The following is a 27,130-nucleotide window of genomic DNA, read 5'->3' on the forward strand; positions in this document are numbered from 1 at the left end:
ATGGCAAACACACAAAGTCAGAGTTTTGTGTCACTCATCTCAGTCTCAGACAAATACGACTCTAGGTGTTATTTAAAGACCACAGCTACAGTGATATCCCCAAAGAGCCTGTGCAGTGTCTGACTTTTCTTAGTGAACATCATTACTGTCATTGGATGTAAAACTTCCTGCTTCAAGAAGATGTATAAAGACAGAATAATTAGACTATATGATGTTGTCAGGTAGAATATGTCCCCTTGTTGAAGGTTACTTATTGCATATGGCTCCTGATTCTTCTCCTATTTTTCTTATTTCTTTCTGGGTTTACTGTAAGCTTTGTTTGTTAAATTCCTGTAATTGACAGACTATCCTTTTCTTTTGTTTATATGTGTTTTGAAAAAGGGCAGGTAAAATAAGATTATTTTCTTCTCCCTGCTCCTTTTCAGTCATGAAATGTGTATTAGACTTGTTTTGAGTGTAAATTTGATTGTTGTGCATTAACATGAGTGGAACAAATAAGAATTAATTGAAATGTGTGTGTTGCTGTTCTCTAGTACTGTATGCATGCATGCATATGTGCAAGAGTGTGCATGTTTTGTTACATGCAAGTGTTTGTGTTCATTGATTCATCTTTGTGCAGATGTGGGTCTTACCTGTAGTAACGTCTTGAGCCTGAGCAGCTGTTTCTTGAGCGAGCTGCAGTCCTGAGTCATGTGTTCGAGTGTGAGATTATCCAGCATTGCCATGTAGCCATGCTGCCTGCCCTCAGGGGGGATGGGCCGCGATGTGATCCTTGAAGCCTTGAGACCATCGTAGTGCTGCACAGCATGGGCCCTAAGAAACAGTCACAGAGCGTCAGGTAGTCAGAAAAAGTGAATGATGCTGGCTTTGTGTTTTTTCATTTCTATTTTTACTTCTTTTCTAGCAACATGTTTAAAACTTTCAGGCCTAATTAACCTGTCATTGTAGAAGTGATCAGGTCCGCTCCAGCGATGGTGTCTACGCCGCTGCCCCTGCCGACCGGCCCTCTCTGAGCGCTCAAAGTGGGACATCCTATCAGCGTCTGTGTAAGAAAAAATTCAAAGCACAGTTAGCAAGTTAGCAAGTTAGTCAAAGAAGTGTATGTCTGAAACAATAAGAGATAAAACATCATAAGCACTGTGCTATCTGACTAGAAATGTATCAAACCAGTGTTTTGGATGGGCTGTAGATGCAAAGGATAAAAGTTCTCTTACTTGTGGAAGTGAAAACTAGGGTATGTTTGTGGTTGCAGATAAGCAGCATTTTGCAAAGGTTAGAATTTGTTTTTCTCTATTTTCTCTGCCAGTCTCTGTATTTTTGCTGCCACCACACAGCTACACACACACACAAAAAAATGTAAGACTCTGAGTCAATTCTTCAAACCTTGTGGTGATAAATACTGCTGCGTATATACTCTATTCTAGAATATCTGCATAAAAATCACGATCTGATCCAACTCATTCTCTATTTCTGCCAACTGTCCCCACCACCAAATGCAAACACGTGCTCACACACAGTGACAGGCCATTTCATTTTCGAGGAGGTAAAAGGACACAGTATTTGATAACACTCAATAGCATACAGCTGTGAAATGAACCGTGACCACAACAAAATTGACAACTAACAGAGCGTGACCCCCAGGAAATCAAAAGGACCTTTGACTTTCTATATTCCAGATAGTCTTTAGGTTGAGGGCAAAGAGAGAAAGAAAAAAGAGAGACAGAGAAATACTGGCAGATTGGAAAACCCAATCCTAGGAAGCAGCCATGGTGGTTAAAATACTTTACCCTGAGTGTCACCACATAGCACAGGAGCAGACAGCCTGTTTCATTCTTCACTGTTACATTCCTGGAAACTTCAGCACTCCTTAAAACTCGAAAAAAAAAAACTTGGTACCTAAACGAAAAAGTAATGCAACAGGAATATATTCCAACTTGGGGGGATAATCCACAAAGGCAGAGAAACTCAGACGGAGAGCAGAGAGAAATGACTCCTTGTCCAGTCAGCTGGTGAGCAGTTAAAGGGCCAGATAGAGAAAGTCGCCCCAGCTCCCTCCCTGCCTGTCTTTGTTGACAGCCTTGTTTTTCTGGGAACTCCCTAGGAACTGGAGCTAGGGAGAAATGACTGTGGTGGTGTTGGTGAGAGAGCAGCTGAGGTGGCTGGTTCGTGTCCAAGCTCGACAGTCACCAGCTGAAGCAGGCTAGGGAGAAAAGCCAGGGCCTCGATCCTCAAAATATAACATGAGGCCCCTTCTACCCTTGTCCTTTCCCTGTTCTGTTGCAGAGTCAGGGTGTCTTTAGGAGGGAGGAAACACCCTTTCCTATTCCATGTCTCAGGCCTGCCCCGTGTGCTGAGTCTAACTGGACTCTTCAGCTTGTCTTGCTTTCACTCTGACTCTCAGGACACTAGTCCCAGTCATGACATAGTGCGCTATAAATATGGCTGCTTCCTGAAAAGGAGTAGGAAGGGACGACACTCCAATTCACATTCCTCTGGAGTGAACACTCCCCTCCCTCTGTCTTTCTCCGACTCCTTCTCTCAAAAACAAGGAGATGACTGTTTACAAACTTCAGAATGACATCAGGGGTGTACAGCTGCCTCACTAATGTATACAGGGTTCGCGAACATTTTAATGGACACAATTTCAAAACTTTTTCATGACTTTTAAAGGACCCATAATCAGTGCTGGATGAAGTAACAGACAGCCACACTTGAGTAAAAGTACAGATATATTACCAGAATATGACTTGGGTAGAAGTTAAAGTCACCTATGAGAATATTACTTGAGTAAAAGTCTTTAAGTATCTGATATCTAATGTACTTAAGAATCAAAACTGATATTATTATGATATTAATTGTACTTAAGTATTGAAGGTAACAGCACAAGTAAATGCTGGTAGTAAAAAAGCAAGTGTGCAAAACTGTAACGAAGTATTATTACTTTGTTACATTACACAACTACCCATAATAAAATTTTGTAAAACCATGCCATTGACTGCACTCCTACCCACACACAAACACACACACAGGAGAATCTCACTACCCAAAACACATACCCACATATACACATAAACTGTCTTAACCCTTTGAAACCTGGATTGACATCACTTTACTTGTGCTGCACTCAGACTTTACTCAGTACTTGAACTTTGAACTCTAAGCAAAATAGTTTGACTTCTTTCCAAAACATGGGGGAAGAGGCAATGAGAAACTGAGAAAAAAAGTGCTGCAAATTGCATGAAATTAGTAGATTTTGATAATTATTTTAAATAAGCTAGGGACAAATGTATAGAATACTGTATTTATAAAATATTTTATTATATATATAGAAAATTATTCCACAGATTATTATTATTATTACTATTATTATTATTATCATTATTATTAATTTAAAGCACTTTTAAAAGTCATTTCCTTTTCTTTTACTTCACTTTTCTTTTTCTTTTTTTTGTGCTAATTTTCTTGTATTTTATACCCATTTCTTGATAATTTTGGGGGTATTTCTCCTAAAAAAGGAAGGCTTGGCCGATATTAGTCATGGAAAGTAAGAGCCATGAGTTTTCCATTTGTATCAAGCAGAAAATGAGTTGTTAAAGATAATTTGCCTTATCTGACATGGCACGTCCTTTGATGAATAAAAAGATATATCATGCAGCCCTATGTTGATGCATATTAGTGCTACGTTTTGTTAACAGCTCATTCAAATAAAATAATTTTGCAGTTCTGTTACATTATGTGGTAGGTCATCTCCGGATGAGTACTATAACAATTAACAGAATTACATACAAAATTCCAGATTTTTCCCAAACTTTCAATAATTTCACTTATTCCATGACTTTTCCAAGCAAGGAAAATTAGATTTTGACTGACTCCAGGTTTTCCATGACTGTGCGAACCCTGTGTTTGCCAAGTTGAAAGTTTATTAGGCACACCTATAGCTAAAATAAATGCAGTCAAATACAAAAGCCCTGCAATAGATCCTACCCCCATGAAGGTTGTAACGTTCAGTTTTTGTTGAATCTGTGTTAGAGCGGCACTGATCTACCTTTATGGTCATTTTCAAGGTTGTAATTTATATCAATGACAGTAAACTAAATAATAGAAAAACCTCTCAGTGTAACAGAATTCAATAGCGACACAATCTACAGCCTCCAATATGACCATAAAGTTGAATCCACACCTCTCTAAAACACTTTCAACAAATGCTGAACATTATGGCTTTAATAAAGGTAGGATTTACTGCAAAGCTGTTGCAGTGTAAAGGGTACCTAATGTACTGTCAACTGTATTTGTGCATGGGTCCTTGTGACTGTGGCTGTCCATGTACTTGTATGTGCACATGGAAGTACACATGCCTTATGTATCATATCAGTTATTTCACGTTATAGTGCTAGTGCATTAAAAGGAAAATTAGCTTCCTAGAATCCATTATGTTTCACGACAGGTGAAGCCAATATCCCTCAACCTTTTGCTCCCTCTCCCATTCTCCTCTCATGTATGTGACACACCATCTGGTTGATCCATAATAATGTTAACACTATTATTATGTAGTAATAATGTGACCTGATTACCTCTGACACCAACAGAGATTTTACTCAGTTCCAAAGAGATTAGCTATTGATCAGGTTTACAAATTGAAAACAGAGATAGATATGATATCAAGATAGGAGTGGGTGATGTTACATGAAATAGTTAGCTATTACACTAATCAAGTCACACCACACTGCTGTTGTCAAGGTAATCAAATAAACTCTGCCCTTGCTAAGCCTGTGTATGTGCACTGTTGAAGTGCTGGTACCATGTGTGCATCTGTTCAACAGAGCCTGACAGTTGCCTAAATGCTGCTCCCAGTAAGCTGCCTACCTGTCACTCAAGGCCAGTTTTGTGGCAGTATTGGAGTCGTAATTAAATAACTCTTCAGCAAGTAAATAATACAAGAATAATAGCACATAATAGACAACAAGGTGTCCATTAAAAAGATTTTTAATGGATGTTGCAGAGGCAACTCTTCACCCAAGGCAAGGCAGGATTCAATTTATTCAAGCCATTATATGCCATAAAAGAATATTGCTGGAAATGGAATGCTCAGACCTTGGTAATGCATTAATTTACAATTATGATCAGAACTGTTTTGCTGGAGGTGTCCACTTATACAAAAATAATGGACAACCTCCAGCCAATGAAAGTGAAGCATTTGCCATGGCCTTAGAATAACCTCACAAATTTAAATCCCGTGTTAGATACACGCAATTTGTATATGTGTGTGTGTGTGTGTGTTTGTGTGTGTGTGTGTATGTGTGTGTGCTGACCATGCAAGCCATCCTCCGGGAGGTCCACATCCAGCATGAGGTCATCATCGTCCAACTCTCCACTTCCTGGAGGGTCAAGGTTGTTCAGGATATCCTGAAAACCACGAAAATCACAGGTACCAATCTCTTCATTGTTAAGGCATTAGATGACATTACAGGCATATTATAGGCACACTGTGAGTGCATTAGAGTCATTATATCATTTTGCCTCCGGGCAGAAAGGTATTTGTTCTGTAAGAATAACTGCTGAGGGGGAAATATCGAGACACCAGGGGCTAAATTTATGTAACTCTATTGATTCAGAGAGAGAAAAAATGCATAATGCACAAAACCACAAACATACAGATGCAGTATTTTCCTGCTATTAATAAAGCCTTGCACGCATATCAATGTCACACATCATTTTGAAATTGTGTGTATGCACATAACCCTAAGTCCCAATCCTCCAATTAGCCAGAAATAAATGTTCAAAAAACTCATGCACTGTTTGTATGTATACCTCCGAAAAGTATTGCACCAGAATTCCAATATACTGTAACCCGGTGTCAGCATGAGCCAGTAGTTTATATATAAACCATGTGATTAGGCATGCTGCAATTGTGATGAATGTGCTCATGTGAGTAAAGAAGGAAGTAGTTTATAGAGCGAAAGTCTAAGGGAAGGGCGTGGTGGATGGATCAATCACACACAGGACTTTGCCCCAGGAGACCAGTGTTTGTGTCTCATGTAAAACCAGGTGAACTTTGAGTTATTTAAGATATGGTGTCACATTACATTAAATATGTAACTCTGCAGTAAGTACGTAATATGACAATGTACAACTAGGGCTGCCCCTTGAAAGTCGGAAATTATCAGTCAACTGAGATTGCCTCAAGTCGAGCAGTCGTTTTGTTTTTTGCTCGTCAGGCCAGCATGTTGTGCAGTGTACCACTGGGGACAATTTGGTTCCCAGATTTTTTTGCCGAGTGAGTACTCTTGGCTTTCATGCTACTTTTTGTTCTGTGTGATGCTCATCAGTTAAAATCTTTCTAAAAAATCTTTAAGCTTAAAATCTTTAATTTTATCCACATGCCTGAATTGAAAAATGATGTTTTTCTAATACATAAAAAAATTAAAATCTGCCTCTGATATCATAACTGTTCCCTTACTCAACAGCTAAAAATTAACATTTTTATTTCTTTGCTTCTTTTTAGGAGGAAAGAGATCAGACCTTCTGCTTAATAGTGGTACATTTACAACGCATGGCAACTTAATACAACACTCTCTGGCTTTTGTTCGATATTTAGAGTCAGCAAAAGATGTTTGACCCCTTGAAGACCCCTTGTTAGCGCTATTAGCTTGTTTACCGTATTACATTAATGCTGCTGTCACACTGCACATACCAAGGAGCCCAATCAAACTTTAAAACTTGTATGGAAAACAAAACAAATCATTGAATACTCAAATTGATTTGACTGGCATAACTGTCAGTCAGGTACAGCCCTATGCTCGACCATGTTTTAAGTTAAAGGAAAACAGCAATGAAGCTACATTTGTGCATTATTTTTTTATGTTATTTATTTATTCCTTTTTTCATTCACTGTTTTGATTAATTTAGTCATTAATAACAACAATTTATGTAGCACCATCAATTAGTTTTTTTCTGTGATATTGTTTCACATGATTTTCTCTCTCCAACCACTTGCATTATTCCATACATCAAGAGATAACAGATGCAGATAACAGAACAGGCTTCTGGAAAAATATCACTCAATTATGAATGATAATACAGAGCGCTTTGAAAAGCCAAAAAAATGCTTCTCATTACAGCCTTAGAATATATGCAGTTAGTCTGACTGCAGCGCTGCTCTCTACCGAATAATTCAAAGCATACCCAACAGCAAAGGACTGAATCAATAGTTCAAAGCTTTATTTTTCAAGGCAATTTTGTGCTTCATGAAACTAAATTGACAGGGCTTTGACTAAAAGACACAAGCATAAAATTACTCATTATGGGAAATCTCATGTGTTGCACGATAACTGGCTGGTACTCAGTGTTTCAGACTTAATGAAGAGGGAATAATGAAGGAAACAGAATAAACAAAACATACTTATGCAGTCCTCTGAATACTGTCAGCCAGGATGTGGGTGAAATCTTTGTTGTTTGAAATGCCTGTGAACAAATCAACCTGTCTAATCTGTTTTATTCTCCTTCACTTCCTCTGTCCTCAGATTTATGTCTCTCCTCCACCCTGTTGCTTACTTCTCCCTAACCTCAAATCTCCCACCTTCTGAATGTAAGCAATAAATCATGGTACATTTTTAAAAAAAACATCTATTTAACCACAGTGGATTTAGAAGAATGCTTGTTTTTTTAGAAACAGCCTACACTTGCACAGTTCTGGTGAAATGTTAGTGATATCCTGACACCAGAATTGCGACCCTGTGATACAGTACTGAGGTGTAAGTACATTTTTTCCTCTGCTCCAGACATTTTAACTGCTTCTTTTCAGCTGCCTGACAGCTCACCTGTGTGTTTGTTTGTGTGTGTGTGTGTGTGTGTGTGTGTGTGTGTGTGTTAAAAAGACTTGCACCCTCTATACAGTGCACCAGCCACACAACAAAAGCAGCAAAAAAGAAGCAAAAAATCACCAGCTGCGAGTCCTCCATCAGTGTCTCTGCTGTATTTTTCCAGTCACTGTGAGGTGTCTGACAGAACTCTCTGCTCAGTACAAAATCATACACTTAGGCGTGTAAGTGGAAAAACACTATAAAGACTCTACAGGCTAGAGTAGAGAGCTGCAGTGTTAAAATTAAATTATATCAGTTCCGTCTGAGGGATGATACCCAAACGCATCCAGTGCTGACAGCTTCTCAGACTGTTGGTGCATTATTACACATAATTTCATCACACTTGTCTGTAAAATGTGGCAAAACTTTAAATAAGGCACTAAATAAATGTAGTGTGATAAATCACAGAGTTTGAGAACAAATCGTGCCTTTTCAGGGGTTATTTATATGGTTGCAAAGTAATGCATCATCGTCATCACATTACATTTGTCTGTAACAAAGTAATGTAGCTAAATCATCACCGTTCTAAATGCAGTAATCACTTAATAGCTTGTAAGTAAACAATTATGTTGTTGCTGTGTTACAGTCCTGCATTTTCTGAATGATGGGCAGATAGAAAAATAAAATTCTCCTCCAAATATTTCAGTGCACCTGTGGAGAGGCTCGTCAGCCTGGGCTGTCTTGTGCGGACTCCGAGGAGGTAAAGGTTGTCTGACAGACAATTTGAGACTCATGAGGTATAACTGCTGGTTTAGTGATACAGAACATGTCAAAAAAGTTGGACAAGCCAACTATAAAGCCACTCACAGTTCCACCATACAGTTCATATGTCATATAAACATGTTTTCTTTCCTTTTAAGTCTATCATCATCTAATGGTTGTTCGAAGGCCAGTCTTTTTTAATTTTGCCTATTTGATTTATTATTATTATCAGGCAACTTATATTTGTTCCAGGTGTCATTAAGGGTTAACCTGTTTCACATTGTCTTATATGGTGACATCATTTTATTTTGAGGCAGTTGTAGCCTGCTGTAGTGCTATCTTGATTCTCCTGATTGTTTTTGGTTGCTGTTACGTTGCTTTATGTAAGGTGTTAAGTTGCATTGTTTACTTTTTCAGCTAAGTGACAATGCATCGCAGGCAGAGTCGTCACTTTTTTGAGTGACGACCCCAACGCTGATCATAAACGATTGCCAAAAACAGGCAATCTTGTGGGGTAATGCACAAGTTATGGTAGATAGATCTGCATTTGTATAGCATCATTCCAGTCTTCCCACCACTAAAAATGACACATGATGACACATTACATTTCATATTCATCCATTCACACACATCTATACACTGGTAGCCAAGGCGACTATAAAAGGCAGTAATGTGCAACACAGCTAACCACCCACATTCTGGAGTTTGGTATCTCTCCAAGTATACTTCGACATGCCGACTGGAGGAACATAAATTTGAATTGCTGATCATCAAATGACTTTCGGCAGTGTAATATAGTAATGCAATATTGTTTTAAAAAAGTAACAAGTAATGTGCAATTCATTATTTTTGAGTAACTACCCTAACACTGATCATGTTCCCAACTTATTGCAGAATCATCTATATCATTATACCATCATTATTGTGGGAAATGTATTGTGATAGTGTATCGTGAGTTACATTAAAGGTTTGATTGCTTTTTTTTTAACTTACATTCTTTTAACATACTGTGCACATATGTGCCTTGCTTGAGGATCCTTCAACATGTGAGCAGGAGGATCCAAGGACTGCACCACCAACCCACACCATCATCTAAGCTACAGCCAACCTGTACTCTATAAAAGAAGCACCAAATGACCATATTTTTTTCCTTTTTTTCATTCTCATCCTCACAACATTCACAACTTGCTCTGTGTCCTAGCCTTTCATTGACTGTCTTTGTGTCTTAGTGTAGCTTCAGAGGAAATGACATTTCACACAGTCTGAGGTAGTCATTTAGCAGAGCAAACCACACAACAGGAAGGACCTGTACTGAGGTTAATTATTGAAATTGCATAGCAGCAAATGTTAAGTAAGGCTGTGCTCTGTGCTATTTTGCTCTGCTTTTTTGTTCTCTTATTGTGTGACCCTACACTCTAACCTCTTCCATGGAGAGGGAGAGAAAAACAATTCTGCCACACATCAGTCCATCATATTGTTGTGGAGTAAGTCAGTAACTTAAATTCATCCTTTTATGACGAGTGTAAGGACTATTTTGTTTAATAATAAAATCCCAATAACTGCCTGAGTCGTGGACACTCTGATTCATCTGCAAAGTCAATATCTGTTATGAAGCGTTATTTAAATGCATTTGCGGCAACTTGGAGCCAATTAAATTGCAGCTGTTGTGCTTACTCCTGCTGAGAGAATAATGATTTGACTTGTAGGAGTATATGAGTTTGACACATGACATGCTCATGTTCGATTCGTCTAAGACACCCAGGGGTGCTGCATCAATCCAAAGCCTCCAGCATTAACAGCACTCAGAATCATAACAGCGGAGGAAAGGTCTTCCAACTTACCCACTTTCATATCATACACTCTGCTCCCACCGTAACATCAGATGAATTTTCAAACAAACACGGCTGGATCAAACACTGATTAAAACCTTCAAAATCACAAGGAAAGTTTTGAGGCTAAACTTCTCTCTCTTTGACAGTTTGCCCTCAGACAACCTGGGTGTCTGCATGACAGACTTGCAGAGAGAAATAAAAGCTCATTATAGGAACCCTAATTCTTTTCATTGCTTCCTGGAAAGTATCTATTTGGGATATCTGGTAGACATTTGGCTTTCGTGAGCTGAATATGGATTAGCATCATGGCATAGAATCAACCAAAAAGGCAAAGTCAGTAACTCATTTTCAATTCAAACTTCTTCAGAAAAGCTACAAACTTTGGCGTTAGGTAAGGGTGTCAAATCAATAGTACCAGGGAGAAATCTTTAGACTGACTGTACTTGTTCCCCTCAGACGTCTGTCTTTCTTGTCTATTTTGTCTCTCAAGAATTAAGCCATCTTTTCAACCCTTTTTATTAGTTTGCAATGAAATCTCAGTTGAGCTATTCTATCAAAGGGGAGGTCTAGAAAACAGCACAGATATAAAACAGATATTTTTTGCAGGATCATTACTTATTTGAAGGTCAAATACTTTCTAAAATTTCCTAAGAAATACTGAAATACTGCGAGAAAGCTTATGCATTGTCTTCACATAGGAATGGACTCTGTTTGGGGGTGATGTGCTCAGCTGCTGTTGCTGTATGTCTCTTGTGTGACATTAGCACCCCTACTTACCCCTACACTAACAGTGTAATTTGTAATACTCTATATCTTGGGACTCACTGGTGGTTTTGATGGAGGATATGTCCTCTATCCCAGTCATTTTCAGATGCAATTGTAATCCATTTACCCGACTCATTTGCAGCTCTTGAACTAAGACCGTTTTTCAACAAAAAGTCTATTTTCATTGTCTGTCTTAATGAATATAACTATTGTGAGATGTGTGAAATGTAGGATAATCCGGGACAACCACTCTAAAAGCTTTATTGGTCTTATTGGCTTTTACAGGAATAATTAGGTGTCCGCTGTGAGTGTAAGAGAAATTCATGAGTGCTGGGAGTCCAAGCATCCAAATAATGATACCAAACTAGAAAAGAAAATCTTGAAGAAACAAAAAACCAAAAAGATGAATACCAGAAAATCTTTATAAAAAAAGAGAATATCTATTTTTCATATTGAATTCTTTCTCCTTTCAACTTTGGCTAAAATAAGCTTCCTGTCAAGGTGTACTGCAGTAGAGAGAACAGTAAAATAGTATACCACATGCTGTCAAAAATACTGGTACTGGCAAGGTCTCAAAAACTGAAACAAATACTGACCTATTTAGAAAAGCTGGAGGAAAACATGGAGGAAAAAAATACAGCATAACTCATACTCCTTTGGAACAGATTGTGTGTTAAATTTGCCAATTTTCCATTAGTTATTCTGATACCACTACCAACACTGGAGATGCCTATGAAACTGTCTAAAAAGCTGGACCTGGTATCAGCAAGTATGTGAGTCTACGCACCAATCCACAACCTCTAAAACTTGAAAACAGTTTAACATACAAATAAAACGACAGTTTTTCCAAATATCATTTCCTTTCATTGTCAGTCACTGCAAGTTGTGCCTTGCAGCACCTGGCAACTACTGTTTTAGAGTGGTGATGGAAAACTGATTACCAGTAAAGAGCATTATATCAGCTGTAGTAAAATGTCAAATTTCATATTATGTACTTGTACAGGTTTTACAAAGGGTTTAACCTGAGCAACGCCATGTAACAATGATTGCAATCATTTCACATCCATACAGGGTTATAAGGAGACAGCATTTTTTTTTTAATGTAATGGTATCCAATTAGTACTTGGTATCAGCTGAAACGGAAGTTCAAATATCCTAATCAGTATCGGGAAGGACAAAATGGTAAGGGAACTTTTCTATTTAGTACAACATGCTGTAATTTCATGTGTCTTTTAATAAAAGAAAAAAAAACAAGATAGATTAATAAATTATACTTTTTTCTTTCTAAATGTTACAGATAATGACACTCAACATTTGTTTTACAGTAAAAGCTATTCAGGGATGGGAAGATACTAGATTACTGTATACCCCCTGTTCTGCCAGGTAACTTAAAATATAGATCTCATGGAGAAAATGTTTGTGTCTTACTAAAATGTGATAAAGTAAGGGAAATTCAAAATAAGAGCTAGTCTATAATTATAACTGCCTAAAATAATAGTAACGTATCTCTTCAATTGATGTGAATGAAAGTTTTTGTTATAGAATTAAAGTAAAGGGTCATAATTGCCCAAATTGACTTTATTTCACTGAGTGGCCCCAATGTTGCTGCTGGTACTAAAGTTTTAGATTGTATTGTTGTTATGCAAAAAAGTTTGATAACTTCCTCCTTCACATCTGACTAGAAATACCCAGAAAAATATTTATACACATGGCAATATCCTTTCCATTAATGGTTCATTTCTGTTGTGTTATTCTATGCACAGGCAAACATTCAGAGAAAAAAACAGACAATGCCGAGGAGGCAAGCTGAGAGAAATTGTTTTAATGAATGATGGCAGCAGCAGAACTGAGCAAAATAGAGTCGGGTAACCCTCAAATCAGCAGTGTGATTTTCTCCGCTTTATCTTTTTCCTATTTCGTTTAGTGCATAAGATGTGCATATCTTTGAAAAGGGGACAACAGTGTGCCTCCTGTGCCACAGTGTTTATACTTCAGACATAAAACCACACACTGTCAACATTGGAGTCCTGCTGCCTTCAATGCTAAACTAGAAGTCACCTAAGGTGTCTGTGCTGTTTACACACTGCAGTATTTTATAAGATGATAACAGTCTGAAAAGGGTTTGTTTCTTGAGTTTAAGGTGTAGTTACAATTATCAGAAATTTAAGTAGTTCAGTATACAATTAGTAATTTGTTCAGTTTAATTAAAGTCCTGTCCTTTGAGAGAGTGAGTTATTGCAATCTGTATGCTTGATTCAAGATTCAAGAAGGTTTACTGTCATTCCAAAACAGGAAAGTCATGAAAGAGAATGAAACTAGGTACTGAGGTCCCAGTAAGCGACAATAAAATAGTACACTCAAATCTACAACCAGCAGAAACAACAAATAAATACAATGAAATAAAACTATAGTCTCAAAACAGTAGAAATTTAAAGGTGCAAATGCATTATTAAATATAGGTATATATATTCAAGTGTTACTGATATACTATATAGAGTTTTTTTTTTAATTTCCTCATCTATAAATCATGAAATGCATCACAAAATTTTTTTTTAACTGTTTATAGACTAACTGTTTGCCAATAATGTAATCCAAATGATTTCTAAAAAAGCCACTGAAAAACCAAAGCTGTCTAGAAATAGGAGATTGTTGTGCAAAAATCTAAAGAATATTTTCTTTCTTTTTCAATCCCTCTGTATATATTTGGCTGTTAACTAAATTAAACATTCTCTCCAGAAAGATATGGTTACAGGAGTTATACTTTTACACAAGCCTTAGTGACTAAACTGACTAATACAGATACCAAACTACATCCGCCAATTAAATCACCATGCAAATAGAAGTGTGCATCTTCTGTTAACTCACCTAGCTTCACTGAGCTAGATAATGTTACAGCTCAACCGACGAGGATGTAATTAATGTTTACATCTTGTGCTGTGACAAACACGAGCCTCTTCCTACTGCATGGTGATACAGCTGGCGGGTGTAGTTTGGTAGAAAGAACATAGTTCCTACTTGAAACCTCTCACAACAAGGTCTGTGGATTATCTTAAATAACTGGGCCCTGTTTTCTGGAAAAAGTCATTGCTGTTTAGTTTTTCAAATGTATTTTTTTTTTTTTTTTTTTTGTGCTTTGGACACTACAAGCTGAGTGCCATCTGGTTCAATTATATTCCGGAGAAGGCAGACATATGGCTGACATCTCCGTTTGCCAATTTACACCAAAACTAGATGATAAATAGCACAACCTGTAAGCAGAAAAATACGTATTTTTTTTAATTTGGGCTGAACTGCTCCTTTAAGTTGTGGTATAATGCACAATGCTCCATGTATTATGCACTAGAAAGCAAAAACTGAATGAGTATTACTGAGTAATAAATAATTCAATGTGTCACTTTTCCCAGTAATTAATTGTCTGGCGGTAGTGATGCTCGTCTGTTTTGACATAGTTCAAACAGTCTCTAATGACAAACAAGAAAAAGTTAAATCTGCTGTCTTTGTTTCTGTGTTTATTTGCTTCCTTTTAATCATTTAGTAGCAGATTCCAGGATGCTAATCCACAACCTGGATAATTAATTTTTGTAAATCACGTCTAAAATGAAACTTTTGTTTGAAATAATACTGTAAAATATTCAGTGTCATGACTAATCATGTAACTGCAAATAAAATACAGTCAATAAACTGATTATGCTTAATCAGCCAAATCTTGCCAGCGAAAATATTCTGCTTTTATGTTGTCAATCAGCTAACATGTTATTGCCTTTATCTCTCATCGGGGACCAATAAGCAGCCAATTTAAGATTTACAATTTGTGAGGGCCAGTTGAGAGACAAACTGGTTATAAAAGGAAGCTCGGTAATGATCTGTAGGAAAATAATCATCTCGACTGTGGTCGGAAACTAAAGGGACTCATGATGGATAATGATGGAAGCATAGGCTGTAATTTAGGGAATGACTCAGCAGCAGTCATCACAAGCAAAAGCTTGTATCTTGCCTGTGTGAGACAGTCTCTATTGAACACACTGGATGCACCAAAAGAGGTACAGAAAAAACACTGTTTACCTGAAAGGGCCTCTGCAGTCAATTTAAAATCAAGACAAACAAAAGCAGGTAAGCTATAAGCCTCATTAATGCAACAGCATAGCCGGTTCACTGGCAGCATGTTCCATAAATGGCTAAGCACTCTGCAGACAAAAGGCTTAAGCACCTCACTCATTTAACACTAATGAATTGACCTGCCTCAACCTGGCTCCACAAAAGCCTAAAATTAGAGGAAAAATAAATAAACCAGGGATAAGAGGCAGCAGTAACTCTGCAGTTTTGGGGAAGCAAAGGGAGAAACCAAATTATAGAACCAACAGGAGTTTGGTTGGAAAATAGAAAGAGAAAAGTGGGGGTGAGAGAAGGCCAAATGGATATAGCATCCACAGAAGATACAAAAAAATGCATAAGTAAAGAAAATGGCACAAAACCATTCAGTTATCCAACAGCAGAACGGATAAGAAATGACAGAACTGTAAGAGGCAAAAGGGAAACATTCAGGCGTTTTCCAAGCAAGGTTTCATGCTGTGAGGAGGGACACTGTCTGCCAGTAACTGAGCTGTAGTGTAAAGGGAGATTTTTCTTCTAATGAGAGACACTCCAAGACACATGGATAATGAAATCAACAGAACAGTTCTTAAGGAGACAGGACCTCCCAAACCATAAACTTTTACTAAGCTTATTCTTACATTTACTTATCCATTTAAAGAAACAGTGTGAATGATTTAGTGGCCTTCAGCAGCGAGGAATTGTAGATTTCAACCAACTGAAGAATTCCTTCAGTCTTTAATGTTTAGGAGGTTTTTACCAGGAGCAGAATTAGCCGCAGAGGTCTTTACCTCTCCAAAACAGACAGACAAGATGTCCAAAATGGTAAAAATACTAAATAAAGCACTTTAAGACTACAAATCTGTTTCTCCGACACCGTTCCAGTCATTGCAGATGTCCTGCTAGCCCAGCACCTGTTACCGTGCGCTCACTTTTGTTCTCTGATAACTTCAGATGCAGACATTGAGGAGGTTTTAACCAGGGGCAGAACTGTCCCCAGAGGTCTCCTGCTATCCAAAATAAACAGACCCCATGATTTAAACTGATAAAAAAAATTGAAAAGTAGTTTCACGTTTAAAAAAACTGAACGCTGCTTATTGCAGAGGGGCTGCTAACTACAGTAACTGATGAGAAAATATTAACAGCCCTAACTAGAGCCAGTTAGTCATTTGTCCATTCTGGGCTACTGCAATGTAAATAAAAACAGCTGATTCTAAGATGACGAAAACATGACAACTCTTATTTCCAAGTGATTATACACTAAAGAAAACATACTTATTATGTTATATTCCATTTCAGCCAATATATCCCTCTAAATTATACACACTGTTCCTTTAAATTTCTGACTTCATGTAAAAATGAAGCATAGCATTTGACACTACATGTAATGCAATAAAATATAACAACTCTGCATGCAAACTGTTTATGTAGTTGATGATAATGTGGTAGAAATGTGTTGATTCTTGTCATATTGTTGACCTGGTAAATGTTTTATCTTAGGATGACTAGTGTTTGGTAACTCCTTGTGTTGAGAGGTAAATACTGAGAGGAAGGCAAAACATTACCTGTACTTAACAATTAAGCATGGGAATCAAGAAGCTGTTCCAAATTGTCTGATCCATAAGAATTGTTTGCCCAAGAGCTTTTCAGTTCCTTTCATTGACGCCTGCACGTTTTCTGACAGTTGCACACAGCAAAACAATGACATCAAACTTTTGCTCCTATGCTGCTGGAATCTTGCAACAACAAGGAGTCATGGCGAAGAGGAAAAAATAGTCCAAGGAGTGCCTTCCTTTTAAAAATAAAGATGAAAACAAAGCGCTGCTTATAAATCTATAAAGTAATATTGTCACATAAGGTTGGAACACCAACACATGCTGAAACAACTTTCTACACTATATGAGTTTAAATTATAGGAATACCATGTAACTGACACTCTTCGTGCCACTGCTTTCCAAACCGAGCAGCACGTTCGTTACAGAGGGTAAACATCCTGTTAAAATAACATTAGTGCCACACAGGCTGGCTTAGCATATTTTTCTCTGACTAAGTAATCGAAATGAAAACAAATTTTGTAAAAATGTAATTTCATCAACTGTGTTCAGACTCAGAGATAAGTAAACAGTTGCATCGGTGCTGATAACATGTGTTAGCCTACTTTTTTCCCCACATGGAAAATTGATCAGGAATCAACAACTGGATAAACTGAGATCAGACCAAATGGATAATGGCATTGGTGTCAATAAACTGCTAACTCCATCCCTCTGACACAGTTCAAACCCAAATTATACATCATATGCTTACACAGGTCGTATGCATTGTACCGCAGTGTAGCCCACTGCACAGGTGTTGCTATTATTGTGTCCACCCTTATGTAAATAGCAGAAAGCATCTATCTCACTATTTCAGCTTCAGCTCTTCTCCTTATCCTGTGCATTTAAGAAAGCTTGTGAGTTGCCACCCCAAATGAAAGTAATCTGAAATTCTCCAAAATACTTCAACCATTTAAATATAAATTGCGCCCAGATCTCCTGATGCTATTGATGAATTGCGCGGAGGCCCGGGAAACATTAACAGTCACTGAGAGAAGTGGCCCTCCATTTCACAATGCCAATTTTGTAAAGCTGGTACTGTACCGAGCTGCATGGTGCATCATGGGAATGTTATTATCAGCTCAGGTAGCCCACTCCTTGATTTTGCACAGAGGCATAAGAATGCAGATAGAGCCATATATAGCCAGAAAAATACTGGGACACACAAACTAGGAGCACTAGTGAGCACATGCACATGGTAATGTCTAAAGGATGCACAGTGCCTCCAAGTGGACTGAGGACACCACTGCAGTGTGGCAAACTAAGCCTGCTTGGAGCTGAATATCTCATCCATTCTTTCTTACAGAGAAGAAACAAACACACAGTTTTGCTTACATAAATGCTATAAACACTAGCATCTTTTCTAAATAGAAGTTTATTTATCTTTTTTTTTTGCTTAGAGTCACAATTGCAAGCCTTGCCTTTTTTTATACATCATGGGCCTAATTACCCTGCATTTCTTTTTCTCTGGCATCAGATTCAGAACGGGAGGCTTTTCAGACGCTGTAAAGCCTGGCATTTCACTCAGCTGCAAAGAAACTATGATGTACATTGTTTAATGCTTTGTCATCACTAACCACACAGATTAGGATAAATCCAAAGGAATTACAAATCATTTTTTGGATGGAGATAATGCTTTGTCTTTCAGGATTATATTCATGGTTTTCTGTTCATTAAGAGGAAGTATTTACTCTGTGAACAAGGGGGGAATGAATAAGAGAGAGAGCGAGAGACAAACAGATGGAATGAAAATAGGAGGAAAAGGGGTGGGACAGAGAGAGAGCTCAGTGCATCCAATTACAGTAAGTGGGCTCATTTCCTCTAATCAAATAGCTCGGTTAAACATCTCAAAGGCAGATTCCCCATGGAGCTGATCTTCACACATCAACAATCAGTCACTAAGTCTCTCCCATTTTCCTGCTGGTTCTATCCTTTTCCTCTTCACTCCTATTTTCCTCTCTTGCTCCCACTCACACATCAGACCTTCACTTCTCTTACAGCAAGGACTGCCAACATTCCCTTCTTTTTGTTTTCACCTCTCTAAGAGATGCTATTTCTCCTCTCATTAAGGTAATGGGAAGAATTTCTTTCCAAATGTTTCATAGAAAGGTTATACACAAGCTGCATTCATTCATTTCTCCACGGATTTCTAGTGGTGTTGGGTTTCTGTTGCATTGGCCTCAGGCAGAAATGATGGTTGCTACTGAAGTTATAAGCCTCCAGTTAAAATCACAGGGGACACACTTCCTCCAGTTAAACATGAACTAGTAGCCCTGTGGCTGTTTCATCCTGGTAGAGTAGAAAAGGATTGATTTTTTGGCTTTATATCTTTCCAATCACCCACTTTTGGCACAATAATTTCAATTACATGATTGTGTGATGAAATCATGTACAATAATAATAGCCTAATCTTGTGTAGAACTGCAGTCAAATCATGTGGAGAGTATCTTTTACTTTTGAACTGTTTGTTGTCTGATCAGTAGAGGATGCTTCTAGGACTGAGGAGGGCACTGCCATCAGGGAGTCCTGTCTGGGTGGGTGTTGCACATCAAGTGACATCAACATGAATGCCAGGATCCAAGGTTTCCCAGCAGAGCACTGCATTGTAATGAGGTGATCAGAGTTATCCAATTCACCTGTCAGTAGTTTTAATGTTTTGGCTGATCAATGTATCTAGGATACATTTTTAAAATTCTTTTAGTTATTTTTAATTCCCTAAGTGCTTTAGCTTTCTGTTGTTATGTACCAAAGGTTAAGACGAGCAACTTACTTCATTTTCGTTTCTAAGAAAGCTAGAAAATATATATATTTTTATGATCTTGCTTTTATTTTATTTCACCTTTTTCAAACATCGTCATTACTTTTTGATATTTCTTATATTCTTCTTACGTGTCTTTATTTTTATTTATTGCTTGTTTATAGCACTACTTTATTGCGAGTACTATTCTTTTTTATTAACTCTGTTGGATTCTATTGTTGTATTGTTTTTACTAATTGTGTCTCCTATTTTTAAATAATAGTGACATTGATTTATTTGTTTCTCTTGTTCAACACTTTGAGCTTTTTTTCGTTATGAAAAGTGCTACTTAAAAGTTAAGCATTATATTATATATATTATTATTATTATTATCATTATTATTATTATTATTAATTATTATTATTGTTATTATTATTATTATTTTTATTATCTAGAATATTGTGTACACATTTAGTGAAGTACACAGATTTGGGTGGACTGTGCAATGGGGTAATACACAAGCTATGGTCTGAGTTATTGTCTCCCGTCTGCTATTGTGGAAAGTCAGTCACACTTTGCCTTTTCAAAACATCAAACACGTCTACCACATGATGACAGTTCAACTAATCTGCTACACACACACATGCACGTGTACACACACACAAACTTCTTAAGACATGGTGAATGACTCTTAATCAGATACACATGGCTAAAGCACGTGTGCTTGCACTGACAGCACCAAAGAACACATACAGACAGAGCATGCACACACACATACACACACACACACACGGCTGTGTCCTCCTTTTCATGTTGCTTTGGCATGCTCTTTGGATCGATTTTATCATGAGATAAATGTTCAGTGACTTGAAGCTTGTTAAACTCACATGGAAAAAGCCATAAACACACAAAGCATATTATATCATTTCTAATCCAGCTCATTTTAAGCTCTTTACACATTCCTGAGATCAGGTGCTGTGCTTGAGGGATACGGACAGCCAAAGCGAAGGCCAGCGATGCTATTAACACACAGTTGGTGGCCAGGTCAGCATTTCTCTCGGGGAGCAAGAGGCCTTGGCATGAAACCAGCAGCTGGACGAAACCTCCCGACAGTTTTGCTTTCCTTTTCAACCTTGGTTCTGCCCGTTTAATCCCTAATTATAAAAGGAAGGAGGAATTATTTAAAAGTGGAACTGATTACTGAACTAAACTACAGTGTGTGTGTCACGCTGAAAAGGCCTGAAGTTGTAACCAGGAGGCAAGCCTAAAGTGTACAAGTACACTTTATGTGCTTGATAATGGCCTCAAAGTATATTAGCTGAACAAAGTCAATGACCTATTAAGGGAAATTAAACCTGACATAACAAATAAGGCCTGCACTACTTTACATGGCATGTCAAACACTTTGACAGAAGATGTTTAGCCTTTCTAATCACAAACCAAAGAATGACCATTTTTTACAGATAAAAGTACCATAAATGTATATAAAATAGGATAATATTGATATGGGGCATGCAAACATAAGTTTTATCACACCCACAGAAATCATTTAGAGTAAACATATTCAGTCAGTTTACAGTGTGATTAAGTGTAATCTAGGTTTGGCTCCTGAAGCTAACATAAGTACATTATGGTTTTAGAAATGTATATTGCAGGCCTACATTTTGAGTCTTTTGATGCTTAGACTCTCATCTGTAGGATCCATGGAAATGTTACAGGAAGTCAATTTGTATAATGCACATCAGACCACTCTTGCGATGTCACGCCCTTTACATTTATTTCAACCCTCTCCCTTTTTAAAACAACTGTACTCGGAAGTGGATCCACTTACTCACAAAAGCCTATTATTTGCCAACTAGAAATCAGTTTAAGCTGCAACAGCTCAAAGTGTCCTCTGAAGTTTTTAGCCTTAGTAACCGTATCATCGCTAAAGCGTTTTGGCTGCTCTCCACCCCTTTCCCGTTTCTGAAATATGCTACAGAGCAATCTGCCAGTTGACATTAAGTGAAAAGGAGCGAAGAGCATGAGGGGCTTGTTGGCAGATGCTACAACAAGAGTGCTTACTTTCCTATCAGCTTTAATATAAATGACTGAGATGTTATACTTAGAAACATATCAGAGCTGAAACTATTATGTTCACATTACAAGCAAATATGGCCTAAATCCAGTTTTTTTGCTCTCATATGACACAGATGTGATTTTTTTCAGAGCAGTGTGGGCACAGACATACCATTTTTTTCACCAATCAGATTTTCATGGACAAAATTCCAAAACTTTTCCATGGCTTTTCAAGAACCCATAATACGCATGTGATGGAAAACAAACGTCATATATCAACACATATTAAGTTACGTTGACCACTTTAGAAAATAACTTTCCCATTATGTTACATTCCATGAAAGGCTATCCACAAAAGATTACTGTAACAATTTATTTACACATGACAAAATTCCATGGCTTTTCCCAAACTTTAAATGATTTTTTTTTTTTTTTTACTAATTCCATGACTATTCCAGGCCTGAAAAATGTAACAGCGAAATTCCATTACTTTTCTCAGTTTTCCATAACCATGGGAACCCTGAGGGTTTATCGATGTCATACTTCACTGTGCAGGTGCAGATCACTCACCAGTGTCAGAAGGGTCTGTTCAAACTACAGAGTACAGGGACAGTTTTGCCTACATGCTGTGACAGTGTTGTAGTGAGGCGCCTACAGAGATACGGGAATGTAGCCCTGGAAATCCTGAGGTTTGGGAAGAACTGTTCCTCCATGAGACCCTCCACATCACAGCCCTAGCACTCCTGACTCCTCGCACAGCTGCACCCACACCTTTCTCTCCACTGAGCTACCAGGTATAGCCCGTTATTCCAAAAACAAATGCACATTGCCCTAAAAGGCTGTTTCTCTGAGTATACATTACTCACTGCCCCAAAAAGAAGCCAAAGGCTAATTGTTGTTAATATTGACATTATCCAACCTTCCTGCAATGGCAGTTTTCAGGATATAAAGCTTGCACCACTATGTCATTCATTTTTGCTGAAATGCTTATTTTGTAAATGTGTTTTTTGTTGTTCCAATGTGTGTGTGTGTGTGTGTGTGTGTGTGTGTGTGTGTGTGTGTGTGACATTATTGGTTGCATGTGAGGAGTTTCACAGGAGAGATCCGTTCGCACTGATGTCAGATATGGGTCACTTGATGACTGAACAGCCTAGGCAATACGATCGGAGAGGAAATAATGGGAACAGAGCATTAAGCCCTGTAATGTGACTACAGATTTAATCAATTTACTATCAAATAGTCAGTTTAAAGAACAATCAAGCAATATTTATCACTGTAGCTAGTTAATATCAGATATAGTTTGTATTACCTTTTCCCAAAATGTTTTGATTTCTGGGCAGCTCAAAAGACAGTGGAATAATGTGCCTTCTTCTAGGTCACATTTAATACACAGATCAAAATTTTTATTATCAAAGCAATGTAACAGAGAGGGGGTTATATATGTACGCATAATCCAATTTGCATCAACTTAAATTGGGTATTAATAAATATGGGGGCAATTTATTTAGTTTCTTGAACATCACCTACCAAGATATATGGACAAATGAGACCATGAAGTAATGCATTCAAGCAATGCAATATTACTTAACATAACTGCTACCAAAGAATCATATGAGATGTGTGTGTCTTTAATTTTTGTTTTAATCTGTTTAGTTTTCCTGCCTTGGTTGCGTTTTCGTTTATGCAAATTTTGCTTGTATGTGTATTTGTTGTATTACATTTTCCTAAAAAAATACAATAAATATAACTGGGGGGAAAAGAAGTGCAATTGTCATGATTATTTTTTTTCCCCGACAGCTTCAAATACTTTGAACGAAGACCCGATTTTAGGACCAACATTTAGCAAAGGTAATGTTTTTTACATTGTACCCATTTATATTAAAATCATCAAAGTTGGAAACTGAGACTCACCATGCTGTTGAGCTCCGAATCATCATAGCTGTCACATGGATGTGTCCCAGGGCCCCCAAGTGGCTCAAGACCATCCTCATCCCACATGTATGTCCCACCAGAGCTATTGGAGGGTGACATCTCCACAGACGAAGCCTGAAGGACGTCACCTTGCTCTGAAGACAACACCAGTGGTCCCTGGGAGTCCTGCATCGGGCTCTCTTCTTTATGCCCTGAGGAGGATATATACACTGAACAACTGACACAAATGCAACACAAAAACTTTGTTGAATTTCCTTTCAGTTCAGTTATTTTACCTGCCAGATCCATAGTGTCCCAGTCAAGGGTCTCGTTGAGAAAGCTGTGTAGGCGCGTTTGAGTACTGCTGCCAGTTTTTCTGTTGTCAGGCAGGTCCCCATCACTGAACACATCTCCCACACAGTCAAAGTCATCGAGAAACTCCTCACTGGTGTCGCCTCTGTCTAGAGATGAGGCAGAAGATACTGACATGTCCTCCAGAGTCTCTCCTGCTGTCTGGCCAGAGCTCTTTCCAAGCAACCCACTCCCTCCTCCTTTTCCTCCTCCAGAGCTCACATCACTGTCACTGTGTGAGTCCGCTTTGTCAGCCTCAACAGTCTGCTCAGAGTCTGCTGCCATCCCTAACAGCCCTCTGCATTCAGGGGCAGTTGAAGGTCTGATATCCCCCTTGACTCTACCTGGAAAAAGAGGCTTCTGCTGCTTGGCCTGCCCAGATCGAGCAAGTCTGGAAACCAGAGCTCCCCCACTGCTGCCCAGTGATTTGTTAAGCACACAACTGGGGAGCAGAGGCTTCCTCAGAGTGCTGGGAGTAGAGGGTGCTGGAGGGATTGAGAGGGCAGGCAGAGATGAGGCAGCTGAAGGAGTTTTACTGTACTCAAGTCCTTTAAGTCCTCCACTGAGACCTCCTGAACTTCCAAGGCTGCCATTTAGCCCTCCGAGTCCTAAACCCACTCTTCCATTGCTCAGCTGAGGGGGTTTGAGAAAACTACTTCGAGGAGGTCGGAGCTGAGTGTTTGCTAAAGGCTTGGCAAGCTCCACAGCGCGGTTAAAGGAGAAGGAGCGTGTCATAGGCTGGCTGGTGGGCGAGGGAATCTGCTTGAAGTGAGTGAAGCTGTTCGAACGCACCATGTTGTCCACTGTCAAGGTCTTCAGGCTGTCACTGGACTGGGACAGGCTGTCTTGAGAGCTGCTTCTGGGAGAGCTTGAGCCTAACCTTGGTCGCAAAAGGCGGGACTCTGAGCCTGTTCGAGCCGGAATGCTGGAGCCATTATTGCCAATTTTAGGACCACCATTCAGTGGGCTTTGGCCTAGCTTGGTCCCCACTTTGGGGCTCATTTTGACAGATTGCTTGGGGATCGCCTTGGGACTGGAGACAGCCACCATCAAAGCACCTGACCTCCGCATCTTGGGTGTCGCTGGAGCACCATTCTTCGCCTCCTTTGTTAGCAAGGGAAGCTGTGTCTGAGCCTTGTCTTCAACTACATCCCCAGGGCTGGTGGGGGTGGTGGGGCTCAGAGGGGTCGTCCCTTCGTCTCTCTTCCATTTCAGGGAAAAAGGAGAGGTGCGGATTATGCCATTTGGGCGTGTTCCTGGGGGAGTGGTCTTACCGTCCTGGGTAGGGGTGGTTGGCTGTGTAGAACCATTGGACAAGGGGCTAGCGCCACCAGTCGAGGAGCGTCCGCCGAACTTAGGCAGTCTAGATACCATGGCAGACCTGACAGGTGCTTTTTCTTCCATTAGATGCCAAGAAAGGCATGGAGGAACGTGGAATTATACACAACTGGGGAGAGAATACACACAGAAAGACAGTACAAGAGATTATTAGATTTAAGTAAGTATGATTTCACTTGGGACACTTATAAACAGCCTTGTGTTTTACATTGAATGGTAAATACAGAACAGTTGTTCGTTTGTTTTTTTTGACAAAAAACTACAACTAAGTCTACTATAACAAGCTCCATAACAGAAAGAAGAAAGTAAATGTAAAGAGGAACACATATAAGCAAATGAAGCCAGACACACAAACACTCACATTTGTGAACAGCCCTTATGTGTAATGGTATAATAAATACCTATAAAGATAAACACTAATAACACTAACGGTAGTCCTGTCCACTGGGCACAGTGGCTGCATGTCTGCCCTTTTAAAAGATCGGTGACTGTGAGGAGCATTAGGGATTAATCTGGCGAGCTTACAGGGTGACTTGAGACTTTGTCACGGCAGGTCTGGCTTGATGTATTCACGAGGTCATGTGAGAGAAACAAAGGCTATATTAATCTCTTTCTTTATAGAACTGATACTCAGCCATAAATTTCAATCACTCTTGGTGAATCTGATGTCTCCTAAAAAACATTACCCTCTGTTATCCATTTTTGGAAAAAATGGATATGATTTAAAATTACTTACACGAAGGTGTTTCTCTGAAAAAAGAAAAAGCTTCTTAAAAAGTTTGTTATGGTCTGTTTAAAACCATGTAATTGTTACATAAAATCTCCTGAAACTTACGGGTGAAAAAAAGGAACAGACAGCACATTCCTAAAGTGAAATTAATAGACTTGTGAACTGTTTTCAAACAGTTTCACACATGACCTGACCTGCAACTGGCACCGGTTTTGGACGATATGGCGCCAACACGCCTGGCCAACAAGAGAATGGGCAAACAGATAGACAACGCCTGGGGGACAAGGGAAAACCAATGCTGGGAAGGTGGCCAGCACACTGTGAGTGGTGAATGGAGGACGTACAGCGTGTAAAGCCAATGGAGGGAGAGCACAGGGCCGTTTCCTGTTACTCATTGTTAAATTCATTCAGTTCCAATCGGCCATGTGACAAGTGTACATGTGTTGGTGGTGCACCTGCGTGTTGCATCCATCTGGCTAGTGCTGGAAGATTATGAATAGGAAAGTTACTGAGATCCAGATGGCTGGTGCAGTTAGCAGAAAGTGATCCATCTGCACGAGGGAGCAAAGCAGTTCCTAAAAACTGTCTGTGGACCGTTGCCCCGACAGAAAATAAATGAATGTTGCATCAAATACTCACAAACACTAATTAAGAAATGCCTGCTGTACTATTGATCCACAGTAGATCAAGCAGTTTCTCCAGTGAGAGTGGATCTTTTGACAAACAGAAGGATATAAAGATATAAAGGCAGATACTGGGGCAATAATCCACTCAACTTCTGAATGGGTGGGGGAGGGGTGTTGTGTTACAATGTGGGTCTCCTATCCTGGAAAAAAAAAAGCGCTGTACCACACTGCCCCACATTCCCATGCACAGACACACGTGTCTACAATCAAAGAGATTCACTCATCACTACGGCCACAGAAGTCTGGCTGTGCCACCATCCTAATCTGCTTCATAAACACACATGGGCACAAACACAAAAAAACTCACAGTTACACACACAAAATCAGGTCAGCATGTGCAGGCAGGGCAACCAAAGCCTCTTTGCCCCGGGGAGGGGGTGGTGACTGTGTGTGTCTATGTGTATTTAATGGGTAGCAATTAGATTAGGGGCTGTCGTCACTGTGAATGGCCCCAGAACCTCTCAAGTTTCATTCATATCC

General features: G+C 38.9%; 1 protein-coding gene across 4 annotated transcripts in view; it reads right to left on the reverse strand.

Moving 5' to 3' along the window:
• The window catches only part of ccser2a (coiled-coil serine-rich protein 2a), a 71,406-nt gene that overhangs the window by 27,034 nt on the left and 17,242 nt on the right, over positions 1 to 27,130 (reverse strand). For all 4 annotated transcript variants that reach the window (XM_042501613.1, XM_042501614.1, XM_042501615.1 and 1 more), the window contains 5 exons: positions 23,842 to 25,343; positions 23,546 to 23,757; positions 5,310 to 5,403; positions 937 to 1,042; positions 633 to 813 (listed from right to left, as the gene is read on the reverse strand). In XM_042501613.1, the coding sequence (XP_042357547.1) occupies positions 633 to 813; positions 937 to 1,042; positions 5,310 to 5,403; positions 23,546 to 23,757; positions 23,842 to 25,300 (2,052 nt within the window). In that variant the 5' untranslated portion in view covers positions 25,301 to 25,343. The remainder of the gene's footprint in view (positions 1 to 632; positions 814 to 936; positions 1,043 to 5,309; positions 5,404 to 23,545; positions 23,758 to 23,841; positions 25,344 to 27,130) is intronic.

Source organism: Plectropomus leopardus, chromosome 15, assembly GCF_008729295.1.
Source record: "Plectropomus leopardus isolate mb chromosome 15, YSFRI_Pleo_2.0, whole genome shotgun sequence".
NCBI lineage: Eukaryota > Metazoa > Chordata > Actinopteri > Perciformes > Serranidae > Plectropomus > Plectropomus leopardus.